General features: G+C 35.3%; 1 protein-coding gene across 5 annotated transcripts in view; it reads right to left on the bottom strand.

The window, feature by feature from the left end:
- The window catches only part of TCF12 (transcription factor 12), a 373,959-nt gene that overhangs the window by 196,937 nt on the left and 156,893 nt on the right, over positions 1-20,129 (bottom strand). The window contains exon 2 of one of the 5 annotated variants that reach the window (XM_028100195.2): positions 16,177-16,238. The exons of the other annotated variants lie outside the window; for them this stretch is intronic. Coding sequence (XP_027955996.1) covers positions 16,177-16,224 — 48 coding nt within the window. The 5' untranslated portion in view covers positions 16,225-16,238. The remainder of the gene's footprint in view (positions 1-16,176; positions 16,239-20,129) is intronic. 5 annotated transcript variants of the gene reach the window in all.

The following is a 20,129-nucleotide window of genomic DNA, read 5'->3' as shown; positions in this document are numbered from 1 at the left end:
GCACACAGCATACAATGGAATATTATGGAGCCATCAAAGGAATGAAATCTTGCCATTTGCAACGACGTGGATGGAACTGGAGGGTGTTATGCTGAGTGAAATAAGTCAATCAGAGAAAGACATGTATCATATGATCTCACTGATATGAGGAATTCTTAATCTCCGGAAACAAACTGAGGGTTGCTGGAGTGGTGGGGGGAGGGAGGGATGGGGTGTCTGGGTGACAGACATTGGGGAGGGTATGTGCTATGGTGAGAGCTGTGAATTGTGTAAGACTATTGAATCACAGACCTGTACCTCTGAAATAAATAATACATTATATGTTAAAAAAAAAAGGGAAGATAGCAGGAAGGGAAAAATGAAGGGGGGAAATTGGAGGGGGAAATGAACCATGAGAGACGATGGACTCTGAGAAACAAACTGAGGGTTCTAGAGGGGAGGGGGGTGGGGGGATGGGTTAGCCTGGTGATGGGTATTAAAGAGGGCACGTTCTGCGTGGAGCACTGGGTGTTATACACAAACAATGAATCATGGAACACTACATCAAAAACTAATGATGTAATGTATGGTGATTAATATAACATAATAATAAAAAAAAAGAAACAAGTGCAAGCAAGGATGTGGAGAAAAGTAAACCTCATGCACTCCTGGTGGGAATGTGAAATGGCACACCACTATGGAAATAGTATGGCGTTTCCTCAAAAAATTATAAATAGAAATACCATATGATCCAGCAACTCTGCTTCTGGGTATTTATTTGACGAGAACAAAAACACTAATTTGAAAAGAGATATGTAACCCCTACGTTCACTGCAGCTTTATTTACAATAGCCAAGACATGGAAGCAACCTAAGTGTCCACTAATGGAAAAATAAAGAAATAGGAGAGTGTACACACACACACACAATGGAGTGTTATTTAGTTGCAAAAAGGAAGGAAAATTTGCCATTTGCAACAACATAGAAAGACCCTGAGGGCATTATGCTAAGTAAATAAGTCAAACAGAGAAAGACAAATACTGTATAATTTCACTGATGTGTAATCTTAAAACAAAACAAAACTCAAGTTCATAATTACAGAGAACAGATTGGTGGTTGCCAGAGACAGAGACTAGGATATGGAAAATTGGGTGAAGGGGATCAATAAGTACAATCTTCATGTTATAAAATAAATAAGCCCTGGGGATGTAGTATATAGCACTGTGACTATGGTTAATAATACTGTAATGTACATCTGAAAGTTGCTAAGAGTAGATCTTAAAAGTTCTCATAAGAAGAAAAATAATTTTGTAACTATGTGTGGTTAACTAGACTTAATGGGGTGATCATTTTGTAATATACATACATCTAATCATTATGTTGTATACTTGAAACTAACATATCAATTATATCTCAATTAAAAAAAAAAGATTACATTCACATTAAATATATAATTTCTCCCACTTTTCTTTCTACATATCCTTTTGCATTTTCAAAAAGTATTAGCCTGTGATATATTAGATAATATTTTTTTAAAAGGTAGTCCTGCATAGACGGTTTGAGAATCACTAGTCTATATCCTTGGTACAAAAAATATGGGCCTCAGAATAGCAGTACTGGCAAATTCTGGGATAGCTGAAATGCAGAACCTCTGAGTACATCTAAGACCTAAAAGAATCAGAATCTACATTTTAAAAAGACTTTCAGGGTATTCATATGCAAATTAAAGTTTGGGAAGAACTAGTCTATATTATCTCATAAATTTGTGTATCATGGAGCCTGATACATGGTAAAATAATAGTAGTCCCTATTATTTCTTCTACTACCACCAGCACCTCATTAAGTTCTAAAGAGCGCACCTTCTTAAACTGATTCTTCCACTGTCCCTTTCACGTACCATATGCAACCAGAGAAAATTAGATAAAAGAGTTAAAATGGCACTCCACTGCAAAAACAGCCTCAGATTTTACATACTTTAAAAGCTTTCATCTTCTACTGTTGTCAACAGATTAAGACAAAGCATAAAATAAGTGTTCAATAAATATTTTTCAATATTTGGGGCACCTCTGTGGCTCAGTCAATTAAGCATCTGCCTTCTGCTCAGGTCATGGTCCCAGGTTCCTTGGATTGAGCTGGCATCAGGCTTCCTGCTCAGCGGGGAGCCTGCTTCTCTCTCTACCCCTCGCTCCGTTCATGATATCTCTCTGTCTCAAATAAATGAAATCTTTTAAAATTTTTAAATATTTGCTATTTGTGGGATCAATTCAAATAAATCAAACCTAGAAACAAATAACATAGTCACAATAACCCTTGCATTAAGAAGAATTCCATTAATTCCAAGAAGAAACGATACCTACCAATGAGCAAAACAATGTTCTTGCATTCAGTACAATAACATATTTTTATTTTTTAATAACATATTTTTAAATAATTTTAAAACACCAGTTCCATATGTTAAATTTTGTTGAATATTTATTTTATATTAGGTGAAAAAAATAAAAGCAAAAATCAATTAGTGTATAGAATATTTAACCTCTATAAAATTTTTAAGGAAAAGACTAGAAATTGTAAGTATTAAGGGTTTTAAATTTTACTTGTCTATATTTTCTAAAATTTCTATGAAAACCATTTATTGCTTTCAAAAAAATATATGGTTTTTCAGTTTTTCCTCTAACATGATTAAAGCACCATACTTTCAAGTTAGAAAATTGGTAATTATATAGAAATAGCATCAACTAAGTAGGAAAAAAAAAGACTCACAAAATCAGTAACATTTTGACATTTTTTCCAATTTTTAAATGTTTCTAAACTAGTTTACACATATAAAAATGTATGTAATAAATAGCTATGTATCCACTATTCAACAAATAAAACATTGCCAATGTAGCTTAAAACCCTATGGAATTCTTTCAAATTCCCCTCTGAAGTAAACAATATCCTAAATTTGTCTTTTTATTGCTTTCATGCGTTACTTAATACTTCTATTACATATGTACACTCCCTAATATACAGCACCATTCTGCATGTTTTAAAATGTTATCTAAATAGTATCTTTTTTTCTTTACTCGCTTAACAGTCAATATGTAAGACTGACACATGTTGAAAAAGTATAGCACTGGTATATATGTCACTACTATATAATATTCTATTTATAAGCATAACACAATTTATCCATTCCCCTTTCAATGACTTTTAACTCACTTCCCATTCTCCCCTCTTACAAAAAGGCTGCTATAAACACTTCAGTAATGCCTCCTTGCATAAACATGAGAATTTGTGAAATTTTCTCTAGGAGCAGAATTCTAGGTTATAGAGTATGAACACCTTCAAAGTTACTACACATTGCCAAACTGTTCTGTAGGACAGAAATATACTATCATTTAAGAAAAAAGTCTCATATTTCATACTGAATCAGAAAGTTTCTGAGCTATACAGACAGTCCCAACTTATGAAAGAAAGCTTCCAAAGCCCACTTACAAGTTTTATGTAACTTGCGATGCACTTTCCAAATGGTAAAAAGCAAAGCAATCACAAGTACATTTCCTTATCAGTTCATTTAACCCTTATGTAGTTTTTTCTTATCTAAAATAGTCTGACCTGGGTTAAAAGGTAGTCATTTGCCATAATAAATATTCAAGACCACATTTGTTAAGTGAGTTAATCTTCTCTAGGCTTAGTTTCATTAATGTTCTATAAATAAAATTGCATCCATTACTCCAGGTGTTGATCAAGCAAAATTTGCCAGAAATACGGTAATATTTTTAGTTTGTTGCCAGTATCTGGTCTTGATGCTCAGTGATATGCAGGCTGTTATAGCCACTTGGCCAGAGTGTTGACTGATGCTCGTTGTTAGATCCCGACCCCACAGGCATAATAGTTCACAGTTCATGATGAAAACAGTAATGTGTATCCTGGTAATATCGATAGAACAATACTTTTGGATTCTCTTGTCAGCCACAGTGATACTGACTATGATCCAGCTGCCTCTTCCAGCTCCTATGAATAAAGTCACTCATCTTTAAGGGTAAGCCCAAATTAAAGGTATTAACAGCAAAAGAATGTTCCTTTGATAACTGGCTCATATGGCTGGTAAATCTGTGGCCTGGATTTAGTTCCCTGAAGGTAAAAGTAAATAAACCATAGATGAAAGATCAGGGATTCCTTCTAGGAATGCACATGAAGTCTTCTCTCAGTCTATATAATTTAAGGTTTTCTGTGCCAACAATAATAGCATCAGCATACATTTGATACTATTTGCAAGAATATGAGTTAAGGGCTCTGCTCCCTTAATCATTACAACATCACGAATCCTCACAACCCCATGAACTGTTACTCCCATTTCTCCCATGTATATAAGAAAATGAGTGCAGAGAATTTACATAATTCACATGATATCCAACAGTAAGTAGCAGGATGAATCTGAACCCAAGCAATCTGATTCTAGAGCCCACCATGCAATGCTGCCTCTCTGGTATTAACTGTTCCTCCCTAGAATTATTGTGAATTAAATGGCTCAATGACAGGCTAGAGACATAAAATGAAGCGTATATTTGTTGAAATGGTAATTCACAAGGGAAAAGGAATTAAGCCAGGAAAATGCAACAACAAAACAATCAAAAAAATTTTTTAAATCAAAAAAATTTTTTTAAACCACTCAATTCAGCAAGTGGTATTTGAAATAGTGGAGGTAGTCATAAGAGCTTTTGAGAACTTTTTGAACCTCTGGATTCTGATGGAAAAAAAGCAAACAAAATGGGAAATGGAAAAATTTCCTATGGTAAGTAGATATCAAGTACATTCATTCATTCCTCCTGAAGACTATTCCCCTTGTCCAAGGTGGGAATAAACTGCAGCAACCTCCTGTGATGCTGAGATAGTTCCTGCAGAGAATGTAAACAGAGGCCCCAACGAACCTAAAAGCAAAATCATATACCATTAGGACCAGTAGTTGAGTGCCCCATGTAAGATGGAGTTTATGATAATGACATGGAAATTATAATTAATAACTAATATTCATTACAATGAAATGTGGGGGAAAAGTCTAGAGAAAGGCTATGTAACTCTATTCCATTTAACTAAAGGGAGCATCTGAATGACACTGAAAATTAAAAAAAAAAAAATTGTTCCTACAAGGAGAAGAATCTTTAGGGTCTGAGCTTTAAATCCAACTTCAACCTGAGGCCTACCCAGAGAAACAGAGTCAGAGGAAGCACCTAATCTTCCTTTGGAAACTGGTGACTTGTTTTTGCAGCACTGAAGCTACCCAGACAAGAGAAAGACCCATTATCGCTTCTTCAGTTCCTAGATCTCTGGAACCGCTGGTAGTCACCTAGCTAAAGGACCACGGGTGCCATAGAGATATTCCAACAAAGACAGAAAACTCTACTTCTACCTAATACCAAAGGAAGACAGTGCCCCTGATTCCTGAACTTTCCTTGGAGAGTTCTCAGCAGCTGAAAAGTTAGGACTTCCTTTTTTACTTTTTTCAGGACTTCCTCTGAAAAATAGAAAAAGCATCACCATCAAATAAGAGAGGTAGGTGCAACTACTCTGTGTGAATGTATCTGATACAAAACCCGTAACTTTTAGAGATGACTTTTTAAGGATAAATGGGCTTCTGAAAACTAAACATGGTCCTCCTAGCTCAAACTTCTATATTAAATGAGTAGGTCAAAGAGTTCATGAAGTTTTTCTTGGATTTTGTACATTCCTCATTTTCAACTCTCAGAATTTTAAAATTTGACAAAGCATTTAAAATATTTTTGAGAAAGCTTCTAATTTTTTTAGTTTAAGAAAGTACTTTTTAAAAATTCTATTTGTAAATAACCACATCTGTAGCTTTAGAATCACTGATTCCCATCAATATGTTAATATTTCAAAGATGTATTTAAGAAAACTTTTCTAGGTTAGCCTTTATTGCTAAGAACATCAAAGGAATTAAAACTCTAAATACATTACCGCTCCCATTTTCACAGCCCTTTTTTAACAAAGATCCATCACTTATTTTTGCATGTTTGGCAGCTTATCAGTATGTGAAGCTATCTCCTTCTCCATCAGTTGCCCAACCAGAAAGGCCTCTGAGCAACTCTAACATACTGCTGAGGAATGACCCCTGGGGGAGTACTCATTTACCAGTTTGAGGAACACATTCTAGATTTCCATATGGACAAACCAACTTTTTAAAATCACTAAAAGCCCGACTCTTGTGGCTATTCATGGGTCCAGATATCTTAGTTCACTCATATCACAGATGTATTTAAATAACAAAATTAAGTGGATTCAAGAATAAAATTAATGCAATAAAAATAGTTCTACCCTTCTTCTACTCAACTAAAAAACCATGCACCCTAGAGTAAGCATGAGAAATACAATCTATTGTTCTGTTAGTATGGATTTTTGAATGTTTCTCAGGTGAAGCATCTCATTCCATGGCTATTCCATTGTACAAACATAGTATTCTTCATACAATATGATATTAAAACACAAACCAGCAACTTTATTTAGTAAACCACACAAATAGCTATCTGATCCATTATCAGAGGAAAACTACTCTGATGTGTGTGTGTATTCTATTTATCCAACTAAATAAAATTGGCAAGGCAAGTTTAAGTGGCATTACTTTATTAGAATACTTCTGGCCAATACACATAATTAAAAGTAAAAATAGTGAGATAGCTACTTCTTTAGAAGTAAAATTATACTGTATTTCAGACATGCATCCAAATTGATACTGTTTTACTGTATTTTCAGATACTTACAAAAATATAAGATTACATTTGCATACAATACAAAATTTTCAGATACTTAGAAAAACAGGAGACCAGAATCCCTTTGATAATCAACAGTAGTTCACAGTAGTATTATCAGTCTTTTTACTTATTTTTTATTTTTTTAAATTTTATTTTATTATGTTATGTCACCATACATTACATCATTAGTTTTTGATGTAGTGTTAAATGACTCTTTGTTTGTGTATAACACCCAGTGCTCCATTCAGTACATGCCCTCTTTAATACCTTCACCAGGCAAACCCATCCCCCAACCCACTCCCCTCTAGAACCCTCAGTTTGTTTCTCAGGGTCTATAGTCTCTCATAGTTTGTCTCCCCTTCCGATTTCCCCCCTTCATTTTTCCCTTCCTATTACCAGTCTTTTTAAATATACCTCCTAAGAAAGACTGGAAGATGTGCCACTTAAATATTAAGACTAAAAGTGGCACAAACTGAATTATCATCTACTTGATCAAATATCACAATTTCATTTAGAGCAGTAATTGATTTTCTCTTTTTTTTTCTGCTCTCTGCTTTGAGTTTTTTTTTTTTTTTAAGATTTTATTTATTCATTTGAGACAGAGAGAAAGAGCATGAGCAGGGGTAGAGGCAGAAGCAGGCTCCCTGCTGAGCCAGGAGCTGGATGCAGGGCTCATCCCAGGACCCTGGGATCATGACCTGAGCTGGAGGCAGACGTTTAACCATCTGATCCACACAGGCCCCCCTCTGCTTTGAGTTCTTTTTTTTTTTTTTTAAGATTTTATTTATTTATTTGAAAGAGCGAGAATGAGAGAGAGAGAGAGAGAGAGCACATGAGAGGGGGGAGGGTCAGAGGGAGAAGCAGGCTTCCCACGGAGCAGGGAGCCCGATGCGGGACTGGATCCCGGGACTCCAGGATCATGACCTGAGCTGAAGGCAGTCGCTTAACCAGCTGAGCCACCCAGGCACACCTGCTTTGAGTTCTTATGTCTTCAATGTGTACTATCAATCTCTAAGAATGCATTCAAGTGTGTTTATGGACACTTCTGTGAGAGGGATCTTTTTTTGTCTTTCCAGCTCTTGACTTCCTTCTCATTCTCCTCTTCCCTATAACCTATCCCTTTCACCTTTCATATCATTTTAATCTAGTTACTCATAAAATTAAAGAGATTAAACCATGCATATGGGAGTGTGACAATGCAAATGTATAAATCAGTATTAATGCCAATAATTGATCAGGCACTACGCTAGGTGCTTGGATACAAGAATGAATAAAACGGTCTTTGACTTCAAGGAGCTCATAGTTTAGAAAAAAGAAACAATACCTAAAAATATTTCAATAAACTGAGTAACTTCTGCATGAGGTCTGAGTCTGAGGTGTGTCCCATTACATTTTCCAAAGGTTTGATCAGCATTCTTAGACTCCCTATTACTCTAATGGGCAAGATGGCCTAACCAATGAAATTTTAAATGGTGCCCAAGCCAGTGTGCCAACTTCCAAGTTAAACTTCTTGAGTTGAGTAAGAATAGTTTGGAAGATGGTAATACATCAGTACAACTTCAAATGACAACATCAAAGCAGAACAAGCACTCTCAGGCAGGCAGAAGAAATTGCATTAAGATTTACTAAAAATGCCCTGAAGCATAATGAAACATGCTGATAACTAGAAAACAAAAATGTCAACAAGCACACACCTCTGGTGGCATCATAATCATCACAGTTACATTTTACTGAGTGCCTTCTATGCACCGCTATCTATAGATACTGGATTTTCCCCATGTCAAAACTGAGGAAATTTTGTCTTAGAGAATTTAAGTTTCTCAAAGTCAGAGCATGGCAGAGAACTGATTTAAAGTTGGGAACTATGACAACAGATGACTTAATGTTAGTCACTGATTTTTTTCATTTCCAGCACCAAGAAATCTGACAATAGAGTACACACTTAAACAGAGAATAGTTTCTATTAGGCAAGCCATTTTCAAGATCTCAGAATCCCTTTGGTCTCGGGACCTGCTATATAAAAATATTTTGTCTTAAAAAATATTTTGAGTCTGCCTTCGGCTCAGGTCATGATCCCAGGGTCCTGGGATCGAGGCCCGCTTCGGGCTCTCTGCTCCAGGGGAAGCCTGCTTCTCCCTCTCCCACTCCCCCTGCTTGTGTTCCCTCTCTTGCTGTGTCTCTCTCTGCCAAATAAATAAAATCTTTAAAAAAATATATTGTCTTAAAAAATATTGAGAACCCCAAGGAGCTTTTATGTGGAACATATCCAGTGATATTTACCACATTAGAAAGTAAACCTGAAAAATTAAAAACACAAGAACTCAGAGCAAAAACACTATCATATATCATATAGCACTTGCAAACTTCAGAGTACACTCAGGAAACAACAAGACTGAAATGGCAAAAAATGTTTTAGTAGTATGAAAATAGTTTTAACCTAACAAACACTCTAAAAGGGTCTCAGAGACACAGAGAGGTCCCCAGAACATATTACGTAAATTGCTGGAAGAGACTATTTACTGTATTTTAAAATAAATTATGAACCCTGATTACCACTACTGTCAGAATCTGGAAACCCTGGTTGAAGACTATTTATTAAAACAGAGGCCTCATTTCAACAGAAAGGAAAAAAGATTCAGGGAAGTCAAGGGGCGTACCTAACATCACACAGCCAGTTGGTGGCAGTTATTTAATATTACTCTACTAAAGAACAGATTTTTGTCTTCTGATTATAAAATATCAGTAGACAATTACTTGGGGACAGCTGGTAGTAAGGAAAGCAATTACACAATAGCGAACAGGGTATCAAAATTCCAAGGACTTCTGGAATAAGCCGGTACTTTCAGTCTTGTGCAGGAAAAGCTGACGGTGCAGGCTTCGTTTCTCCATTCACTGGTATGTGCTGCTCCTAAGGCTTCCACTTTCAAAGCATATCCATGGCCCTTATCAGATCAGCCTCGCTAAAAACTCCACTTCCATCAGCACTTCCAGACAGGACAGAGTAAGAGACCAGATTAACCCTCACACTTGAAACAATCAAAAAACTAAACAGCAGTTCTGAGACATCGGATGTGGACAGTGCAGGCTACTGATCCCTGAGAGAGGGGAACAAAGTGAATCTCAGGACTGCTGACAGGGCCTAGGGAAGAGGGAGGTATCTCCACCTAGAACTCTACACCAGCAAAAAAATAAAGACTATTTCAGACACATAGAAGATGAAAAACCTCATCAGCACCAGACCTGCACAATGAGAGTGTTAAAAGAAGTTCTTTACTCACAAGAAAAATAATACCAGCTAGAAATATGGACCTATACGAAGGACTAAAGCATATTTCTTGACCATAATGGAATTAAATATCAATAATAAAAATATCACTAGAGAATCCTCAAATATTTCAAAATCAAACAATATACTTCTAAGTAAGTATTCAAGGAAGAAATCAATAGGAAGATTATAGAGTATTTTGAACTGAATGAAATGAAAACTCAACATAACAAAAACTATAGGATGCAGGTAATACCATGGTCAGAGGAAAATTTATAGCACTAAAATGCCTGTTAGAAAAGATAAAAGACTTCAAATCAATGACCTCAATTACACCTTAAGAAACTAGAAAACAGGGTGCCTGGATGACTCAGAGGGTTAAGCATCTGCCTTTGGCTAAGGTCATTATCCCAGGATCCTGGGATGGAGTCCTGCATCAGGCTCCCTGATCAGCAGGGAATCCGCTTCTTCCTCTCCCTTTCCCCCTCCCCCCTGCTCATGCTCTCTCTTTCTCTTGCTCTCTCTCAAATAAATCCTTTAAAAAGAAAACAAAACCTAGGAAACAGAGAACAAATTCAAAATAAGAGTTACAGAAGTCAAACATATTGAAAATAGAAAAACAACAGAGAAAACCAATGAAACAAAAAAACTAGTTCTTTGAGAATATCAGGAAAATGATAAACCTCTAGCCATACTGAAGGAAAAAAAAGGAAACAATTCACTAATAATATCAGGAATGAGTTAGGGACTGTAACTATAGATTTTACAAATATTGTGCTAGGTAGACTCTAAAATGACCCTCAATGATCTCTGGTATCCATACCCCTATACAAACCATTCCTCTGGAGTGTGAGCGGGCCTAGTAATTTGCTTCTAACCAAAAGAATATGGCAAAAGTGATATGATGTCATTTCTGAGATTAGGCTCCATAATACTGTGTCTTCTATCTTGCTGGTTTTGATGAAGTAAGCTGCCAGGATGGACAGGCCTGGCTAGCAAGATACAGAAGAAGGCAGTTTCCAGCCAATAGCCACTGGGAACTGTGGCCTTCAGTTCAACAAATGAAAGAACTGAATCCTGACAAACACATATGAACTTGGAAGCAGACTGTTCTCCAAGGTCTTTCAGATGGGACTCTGATTCTGACCAGTATCTTGCTTACGACCTTGTAAGAAACCCTGAAGCAGAGGACCAAGCAAAGCTACACCCAAATCCTCATGAACAGAAACTGACAGACAATAAATGTGTATTATTTTAAGAAACAAAATTTGTGGTACTTTGTTGATATAATCTAAAGAAATTCATACAAATATTTAAAAGATAACAAAGAAATATTATGACTTTATGCCAATAAATTCAACTTAGATGAAATGGACAAATGGACGGATTTCTTAAAATACACAAACTAATAAAGTCATTCAAGAAAAAATAAGTAACTTTAATAGTCCTTTATCTATTCACAAAATTGAAATTATAACTAAAAATCATCCCTAGAAGAAACTTCAGGCCCACATATCTTAACTGATAAATTCTACCAAACATTTAAGGAGGAAATAATACCAATTCTACACATATTCCTCAAGAAGTTAAAGAATAATACCTCTCGACTCATTCTCTGAAGCCCATATTAGCATGATACCAAATTCTGACACAGTACAAGAAAAAAAAAATCCTACAGATCAATATTACTCAATATAAAAATTCTTAACATTTTAACAACTTGAATGCAATAATATATAAAAAGGATAATATATAATAACCCAGTGCTATTTATCTCAGGAATGCAAAGTTAGTTTAAAATTTAAAACAGTAATCAAATATGATGCCTAGAGCAACACACTAAAAAATTATATGACCAATTCAATAAATGTGGAAAAAACATTTCATAAAATCCAAAAATCCGTTTTTGATACTCTCAACAATTAGGAATAGAAGGGAATGTCCTCAATCTAATAAATCACATCAATGAAACTTCTAATTAACATTATGCTTAATGGTGAAACACTGTTTTCCCAACATCAAGGACAAGGCAAAGCTAACCATTCTTATTGATACTATTCAACACTGTACAAGATATCATGACCAATTCAATAATAAGAAAAAAAAATCCAGACTGAAAAAGAAAGAGTTACTCGCATTATTCATGGATGACGTACTATACAAATAGAAAACCTTCTAGCATGTACAAAAAAGTTACCACAACTAGTGAGTTTAGCAAGGTGCAGGATACAAGATCCACATACAAAAATGTATTGTAGTCTTATATAAGACATGAAGACTTAGAAATTGAAATAAAAATTTATACTAGCATCAAAAATTATGAAAGAGGTAAACTAAGTAAAAGATGTGCAAGATGTGTTTGCTGAAAACTACAAAACATTACTAAAAGAAATTAAAGAAGAACTAAATAGAGAGATACACCACATTCGTGGATCAAGACTTCACATTGTTATCAATTCCCCTTAAAATGATCTATAAATTCAACATAATCCCAACCAAAATCTCAGAACTGTAGAAACTGGGGGCACGTGGGTGGCTCAGTTAAGTGTCTCAATTCAGCTCAGGTCATGATCTCAAGGTCCTGGGATGAGCCCTTCATCAGGCTCTGTGCTCAGTAGGGAGCCTGCTTCTCCCTCTCCCTCTCCTTCCGTCCCCCCACCACTGATGCTCTCCTCTTTCTCAAATAAATAAAATCTTTAAAAACTGATATGCTGGTTTAAAATTTTTCAATTTATATGCAAAGTGCCTAGAATTTGCAAAAACAATTTTGAAACATAATAACAAGGTTGGAGGACTTACATTACCTGATATGAAGATTTATCTTTTTTAAAGATTTATTCATTCACTTGGGGGGGGGGCAGAGAGAGAAGGAAAGAGAATCCTAAGCAGGAAACCCCACCGCCCCCATTGCTGAGCACGGAGTCTGACACTGGACTTGATCTCACCACCCTGAGATCATGACCTGAGCCAAAACCAAGAGTCGGCCGCCCAACCAACTGAGTCAACTAGGAACCCATGAAGATTTATTTTAACGGTACAGTAATCAAGGTGCTATGGTATTACTATAAAGGCTTTGAAAAATCAGTAGAACAAAACAGTTCAGAAATTGACCCTCACATACATGGTCAACTGATTTTTAACAGAGATAACAAGAGAATTCAATGAGGAAGATCATCTTTTCAACAAGTGGTGGTAACAAAGCTGGATAGCTTTATTTAAAAACAAACAAACAAACAAACCATCAATTTCAACCCTTACTTCACACCTTATACAAAAACGAACTCACAATGGATCACAGATCTAAATTAATGATTAGATGCATGTCATCCAATGAACTATTTCTTGGGACTATTACTAGCAGTCAAACTCAATTCATAAGTAATGCAGAAGGATTCCATGGTGGGGAAAAAACTGTGAGAAGTATATTCTATTCCTTTCTTAAGGAACTATAACTTGCAATACTTTATTAAAAACTGAGAAATCTAGTAAGTCAGTCAAATTTTGTTTAACTCAATAATACATAAATATATTAGACTATGGAACTCTCTATTTACAAATTATTTATTAATATCCTATTAAGCACAGTGTGAAAAACCATGATCTTGGGGAAAATTTTTGTTTTACATGTTATGAACTAATGTCCAGAGTAAGTAACATTTGATCAAGTTCACTTGTCTAATGGGAGAAGTCTCCCGGCTTAAGTCCTTTGTTCTTTATATTATAAACAGATTACCATTTTCAACTGACGTGCCCTAGAGGTTTGATAACCAAGTATTGCTTCAATTTCTGTGCTTCTACTCTCCCTGGGCCATCATTACCATAACTTTTATCACTATAGAGTATAATAATCTGTTTTCCCCATGAGAATGAGCACTTGTTTGCCTAGATAGTATGGACTGATCATCTTATTTTGCTTAACTATTCCAAAGACCAGAAAATTATGGAATCTCAATAAATGCTGCATGAATGAAAGAACTGAGAGAAAAAAGGATTCCATGTGAACAGCCTACAAAGAGTACAAGTCCAAGAGAAGACTACAGAATTCTAAATTGGGAAGAAAGTGAGTAAAAAGTGATCTAAGAGAGTAAGGTAAGGTTAGTGGGAAGTCAAGAATAATATTTAAAGAGCAAGAACTCAGAAAACTATAAACCCAGTGAGATGTAATGGTATCACCAATATGGAGACCACAGTTGCTTACAGGACAGTTGATACTTTCTTGCTAATCACTAAATAACTTCTTATACTAAACACCAAGAAACAGGCTGCTCCATGCAAAAAGAAGCACATTCTGATATAAAACCACATTAAAGTAATTATTTCATTTGATAGGACAAAGGATTAAGTATCAGTTCAATACACTGAAGGAAAAACACTCCAAGCTTGTTATTTTCAAAGTAAAAATGTTAGAATATATGACAAAAGTACATCACAAAAGGAACTAAAATTAATTGCTCATGCTAAGCCTTTGACATACATAAGCTCATTCAGGTCTCCTAACTACCCTGTGGGGTAGATATCCTTTCAAACAAATTTAAGGAACAGAACCTATCATAAGAATGTAGATTGGTAAGAATCTATATTTATAAAAATCTGGGTTGCCCAATTTTTTCCCCAATAATCTCTAAATCCCAAGATCTACAATGGAATAAACTTTTCCAATAGTTTCAATTTTGTGAAAAATTTACTTTTCTTGACCTACAGAACCTCTTGTTGGTCATTTAAAAACTGCAACAGGTTCCTCATCTTGTTCAGGACATGCTCCGGGAATTCAAAACAGAGGCTTCTCTAAGGAGTATCTGAGACTTGTAAAATTCCTACGTACTTTTGTATCAAAATAGATCTGTAATTTTTCATGAGACTGGATGTAAGAGGAGGAACACTTATAACCTACTTAATATATTCCAGATATTGTGCTTTATAAAACTTCTTGTATTAATTCTCACACACTTGTTACGAGAAAAATCTCTTTGCAGACGAGAAATCTGAGGCTCAGAAATTAAGTCTCTTATCTTTTCCAAGGTCAAATATAGTGGTGAAGCCAGGATGTAAACTTATCTAATTGATTCTATGGCTTATATTTTTTTAAGTATAAAATGTAAATAATATTTTTATAAGAAATAATGACAGTGCCATCATCTTACAACTTCTAGAGTGTCTGCCTTTAAAGTCCTAGAAAAGGAGGAATAACAACAGCTTTGGGGTCTCTTTTACACATTGGCAAGTGATATGGTAGAAGGGGAGAGTAATTTAGAGTCATACTACCGGGCTACTAGTCTTGAATGTTTAATATCTGTTAAGTTATCCATCTTCTCTGAACCTTCACTTCTAAAATGGACAGGATTTTAAAAAGGGCTTCTTGATAAGCTGGTGTGAAGCGTAAAATAGGGAACAGGTGAAAGGTTTTAAATGATATTGTAATAAATGCTAGTTATGATCATTGCTATTAACAAAAATAGGCTAAGGGAACCTAGAAAGTTATTCAGCCCAAATCTACTCTCCATTCTATTCTTATGGACAAGAAATATGTAAATCTATAGAAAATAATAAAAAAGTTGCCAGAAATAAGACCTCAACAATTACAAAAAGGGACATAAGAGATATTCAAAGAGTAATATGTTTTGACTTTCACTTGTTAATTTAAAGACTAAACAATAAGAAGATTTAAAAAAGAGAACTGTAAAGATCAGTCCTGATAAAGATGCTATAATGACAGGCATGCAAAGTTAGGTGAAACTTACAGTGAGGTGACAAACTGACATAAAGGCTGCTTCCGAAAGCTATGTGACAGTATCTGAATGGACACTGTCCCTGGAAGAATGGCTAAACTGAAAAAAAATAGAAGGTCTGCCTAACTTAAAATGGAAAAGTAGACAACCTGATAGCTGTGTGATTTCTTTCATTTTAAATATCTGGTAGCAAGAGATTTAAAGGAGCTTACATCATCCTAACCCAATTTTTTCCTTATCTAAGAACTAAGACTACAAGTTATAGGCAGGGGCTGTTTTGAATACAAAGAAGAGTAACAAACAACATTTTCCCTCATGGGTCTATTTAAACCTAACTTTAAAATACACCCTTTTCTCACCCATAGTTTTTCTTCACATTCAGAACATTCAGAAGGAGCAGTTACATAACAAAACAGAGATTAATGGGAACATAGATGCAATATATAGAAAACACTTACTTTAATTCTCTGTCCCTCCTGTCTCGCTTTGCTATTTAACTGCTTCATCTCGTGTTTTGTACCTGAGATCAAGAGGCATAAAATACTATTTCAAAATTTGTGTGTCCTTTCTAATTATTGCATTTGAACTCGTAGTAGCTATAAAACCTACACCATTTTCCCCTTTGAAAATAAAAACAATAGCAAACAATAAACAATCTAGAGAAAATACCTACTCTAAAGAAGAGAAAGTAACACTAAACTTTATTACCCATCAATGCTATCAATGGAGGACAATGAGTAAAAATTTATTTTTTTATTCACACAACTAGATTTTCCCATTTATAAGGGAAACAATCAAAATCAAACAATTTGGTGGTTGCATCACACAACTGCAGCTACCTTGTCAAAGCCTGAATAAAACACATGGAGTTTAATTCAGGAGTCGTCATTCTGTGGGGGGAGTGAATATATATATGATTTTATATCTTCCTCAGTTACCAAATGTGCCAGTATTTTTTTCCTTTGAGACATCGCTCCTCTTTCCATTATTTTGTGATCTTGACCCTATCATCCTAATCTAAGTCTTATTTCATTGCAAGTAGGCCTATGCAGTAATATCTTACCAGATCGTCCTATTTCTTGTCACTCTTTCACTTTGGATCCATCCCTCATACCACAATATATTGATCTTTACAAAATCCTTTGTGTCATTCCCTGCATAAAAATTTATTTTTAAGTGGCTCTCTACTCACCAAAGGATAGGCTACATTTCTTGAAGAGAAGGGTTACCTGCCTTATTACACTATTTACCTATACAGCAAGATCATTTACTCTTTACTGAATTTTGTGATTTTGAGGTCTCTGTACTTGTGGTCCTATCCCACATTTCCAGAAAGTTGTCTTCCTTTTAATCTTATTCATACAAACACTGTCTGTCCTACAATAGTTTACTCAAACACTTCCTTTTCACTCTTTCCTGATCACCAAAAGCAATCTCTCCATCTTCTGTAACCAATGAAATTAATTTGATAGTCAACTATTTGCTGCCTAATAATTATAGCTTCTTCATTGCTGCCTTAAGAGTTAAAGTTCTATAATTTATTTAACTCTTTAGGTAAATATGACTTGTATTTCTAACTATATTTCCTGAACTCTAAGATATACTTTGTTCACTTTTAAGGATGCAAAAACTGAGTGTCCCTACAAATCGCAGCATCTTAAAACTGGGGAACCAGAGTAAGCACAAGTTCCTTAAAAGCAGAAAGACAACATTATCATCCTTACTTACAAAGGTAGCTCTCATACCACTGTACTATCCTGGGAGAAGAAAACTACAGGTTCTCTCTACCCCCACATATTCCCACGGCTTCCACTGTCAAATGTATATGAACTCACATCAGGCTCTCCCCAAACTCTGCCAGTATAAACCTTCCTGGGGTCAGAAGGATCTCTGTGTATTATGTACAGTTAGCACATAGATGAGGCTCTATTATCTCATCTCCAACTTGCTATCCACCAAACTACAGGGTGGCTGTTTGCCAAGCTCATCCACATGAATGAAAAGATACTGAATACCTGCTAAGAAGGGAGAGAATACTAAGCAGAATTAAAGAACACTTTAGCTACATCAGGCAGAAATGGTCTAGGAGCAGCTAGAGAGGTTAACATTAAACTCATCCAGATGACCTTATGGACTCAGGTTAGTTTTCATATAATCTGAAAGCTATATGTCTATTCTAGTTGAATTTTTACTTATTTTTGTTTCCCTCATCCAAAGGAAGTACCCAATCTATGGCTTTGAGTAAGAGTCTTAGAAGGCTAGAGCAACTCCTGAATCTTTGTACTGTCATATTCATTTTCTACCTGACTTGGTCTGTCAGACTGTCATCCATGTGTATTCCTGACAAACGGCTGGAGAAATGACCACTGCTGGTGCTTTTTAAATAAAAATGAACCCTTATTCTGCTACCTCACTGTAACAGGTAGCAGAAAGTCAAGAGTATGTATTAAAATGAAAGCCCTCAAAACACACCTATTTATTTCTTGATTAAAAGTCTGAAATTATTTTGTGCTGAGTCATATACAGCCGCTAAACCTAGTATTTTAAAGCCAACTCATCACCACATAACTGGTTTTCCTTCTTCACTAATAGGCCTAAGTCCGGAACTTTACTAAGGTAGTTATTATTAGCACCCACCTCCCTTCTATCAATGAGAAAAGGAAAAGGAAAAAAAAAATTGAGGCAAAGAGAAATAATTTGCCCCGAGTCATACAGCTAGGAAGTAGAAGTGCCAGAAATAGAACCCACACAACTTGAATTCAATGTTCAAGCTCTTAAATTCTATGCTTGTCTGCCTCATGATACACTATGAGGGCTGGCAAACTTTTTTTTTTTTTTTAAATCATATCACGTCCCATGTCCTCTTTTGAAATATCAATTGCAGATCCTCTTTTCTCTTCAACTTTCTCCTCTCTTCTCCCATTCCTTCAGTATATGGCAAAAAAATTTAAGACATTTCTTCTCTGACTTGGTAAATACTAAGGTAAGAGGGTTAAAAAGTAACTGTATAGATTTTGGAATATCTGAGTTCTAGGCCAAAGTCTGTCATTAACTAGACAAACTGTCTAGCCAAATCTTATGTGTATTTTTTGTATCAATAGCATCTAGCTCAACCTAGCCAAACCTCAAACTCTCTTAGTTTCCTGATCTATAAAATAACAGGACTAGACATAGCTATCACACTTTCTAGCTTTGAAATTCTATGATACTGCAAAATGGGGAGGAAAGGAAGAGCAACATGGACATGGCTGTTTCACTATGCAAACCATATTTTATACAGAGAAAGGAAAACCATGGAAGACATTTAGCAATTAGAAAAAATAAGCAAACTCATGTAATTGAATGTTGCTTCTTTCCCCCAAAATACTGCAATAAATTATATATAACCTTAAAAATGCTCACAATTAAAATGCCAACTGCCAGTCACTGCTGGTGCCTATAAATATAATTTCTATTAGTGGTTACCTACCATTGATCTCTCTTACTTTTTTAAACTGAGGAATGAAAAATTCTGTATCTTAGGGAAAGAGTGTCAACAGGAAGACTTCTCCCCTTTTCTGTGAGCCCTGTCATAATTCCAGGATGCAAATCCCAATAGTACTTCAGTCCTTTGAGCTTGGCCTAGGTTGGGCTGCAGAGCTAAGAGGTCAGGAAAACCAAGATGATGTGGTCCCTTGGAATTTCCATGAACTAAAATGATCACACAACATTTCAAGAATGGAATCTGTACATCAGAAAATATGACCATGAAAATGAAATTTGAAGTATTAGATATTTGGAGATAATAATAATAATGATCGTAATAATAGTAATAGCAGCTTTCATTTACTGTGTCAGTAAATGAAATGAAATACTTTATAGCTATTATTACATTTCATCTTTACTCAAGCCCTACAAAGTATGTGTAAAATTATCATAACTTTAGAGATGAGAAATCTGAGGCACAAAGAGGTTGAGTAACTTGTCCAGGGTCACAAAGTACAATCCTCCAGAGTTGGTGATCTTAAATAAAATGCTTCACTAAGTAGTAGTATCAGTCAGGACAATAATATGCTAAGCATAGGAGAAAGGAAGCCTATTACCATTAATATCACCACCATTGACTTCGAACTTCAAGCTTCATCATAAATCAACTTTGATTCTTCTCCATCTCCAAACACAATTAATTTAGTAAATCTAACAATTCTTCCCCAATTTGAATATATTCAGCAAACATGTATAGAGCATCCATTATGTAAAAAGCCTTGTACTAGACAGAGTAAAACTTTTATATCTAGGTTTATCACAGGATTTCTGCTTTCCCAAGAAAGAAACAGATAACTGAAGGGGAAAGGAAATAGATTTTATCTATGTCTTTTACAAATCTAAAGGAAGTATATTAAGCATGACAGAATCAGCAAATAATTCTTAT

Source organism: Eumetopias jubatus, unplaced genomic scaffold (genome assembly GCF_037043125.1).
Source record: "Eumetopias jubatus isolate StellerSeaLion01/CBP00866 unplaced genomic scaffold, mEumJub1_p1.0 scaffold_7, whole genome shotgun sequence".
Lineage (NCBI taxonomy): Eukaryota > Metazoa > Chordata > Mammalia > Carnivora > Otariidae > Eumetopias > Eumetopias jubatus.
The sequence above is the reverse complement of the archived record's forward strand: the minus strand, read 5'-3'. Positions and strand labels throughout refer to the sequence as shown.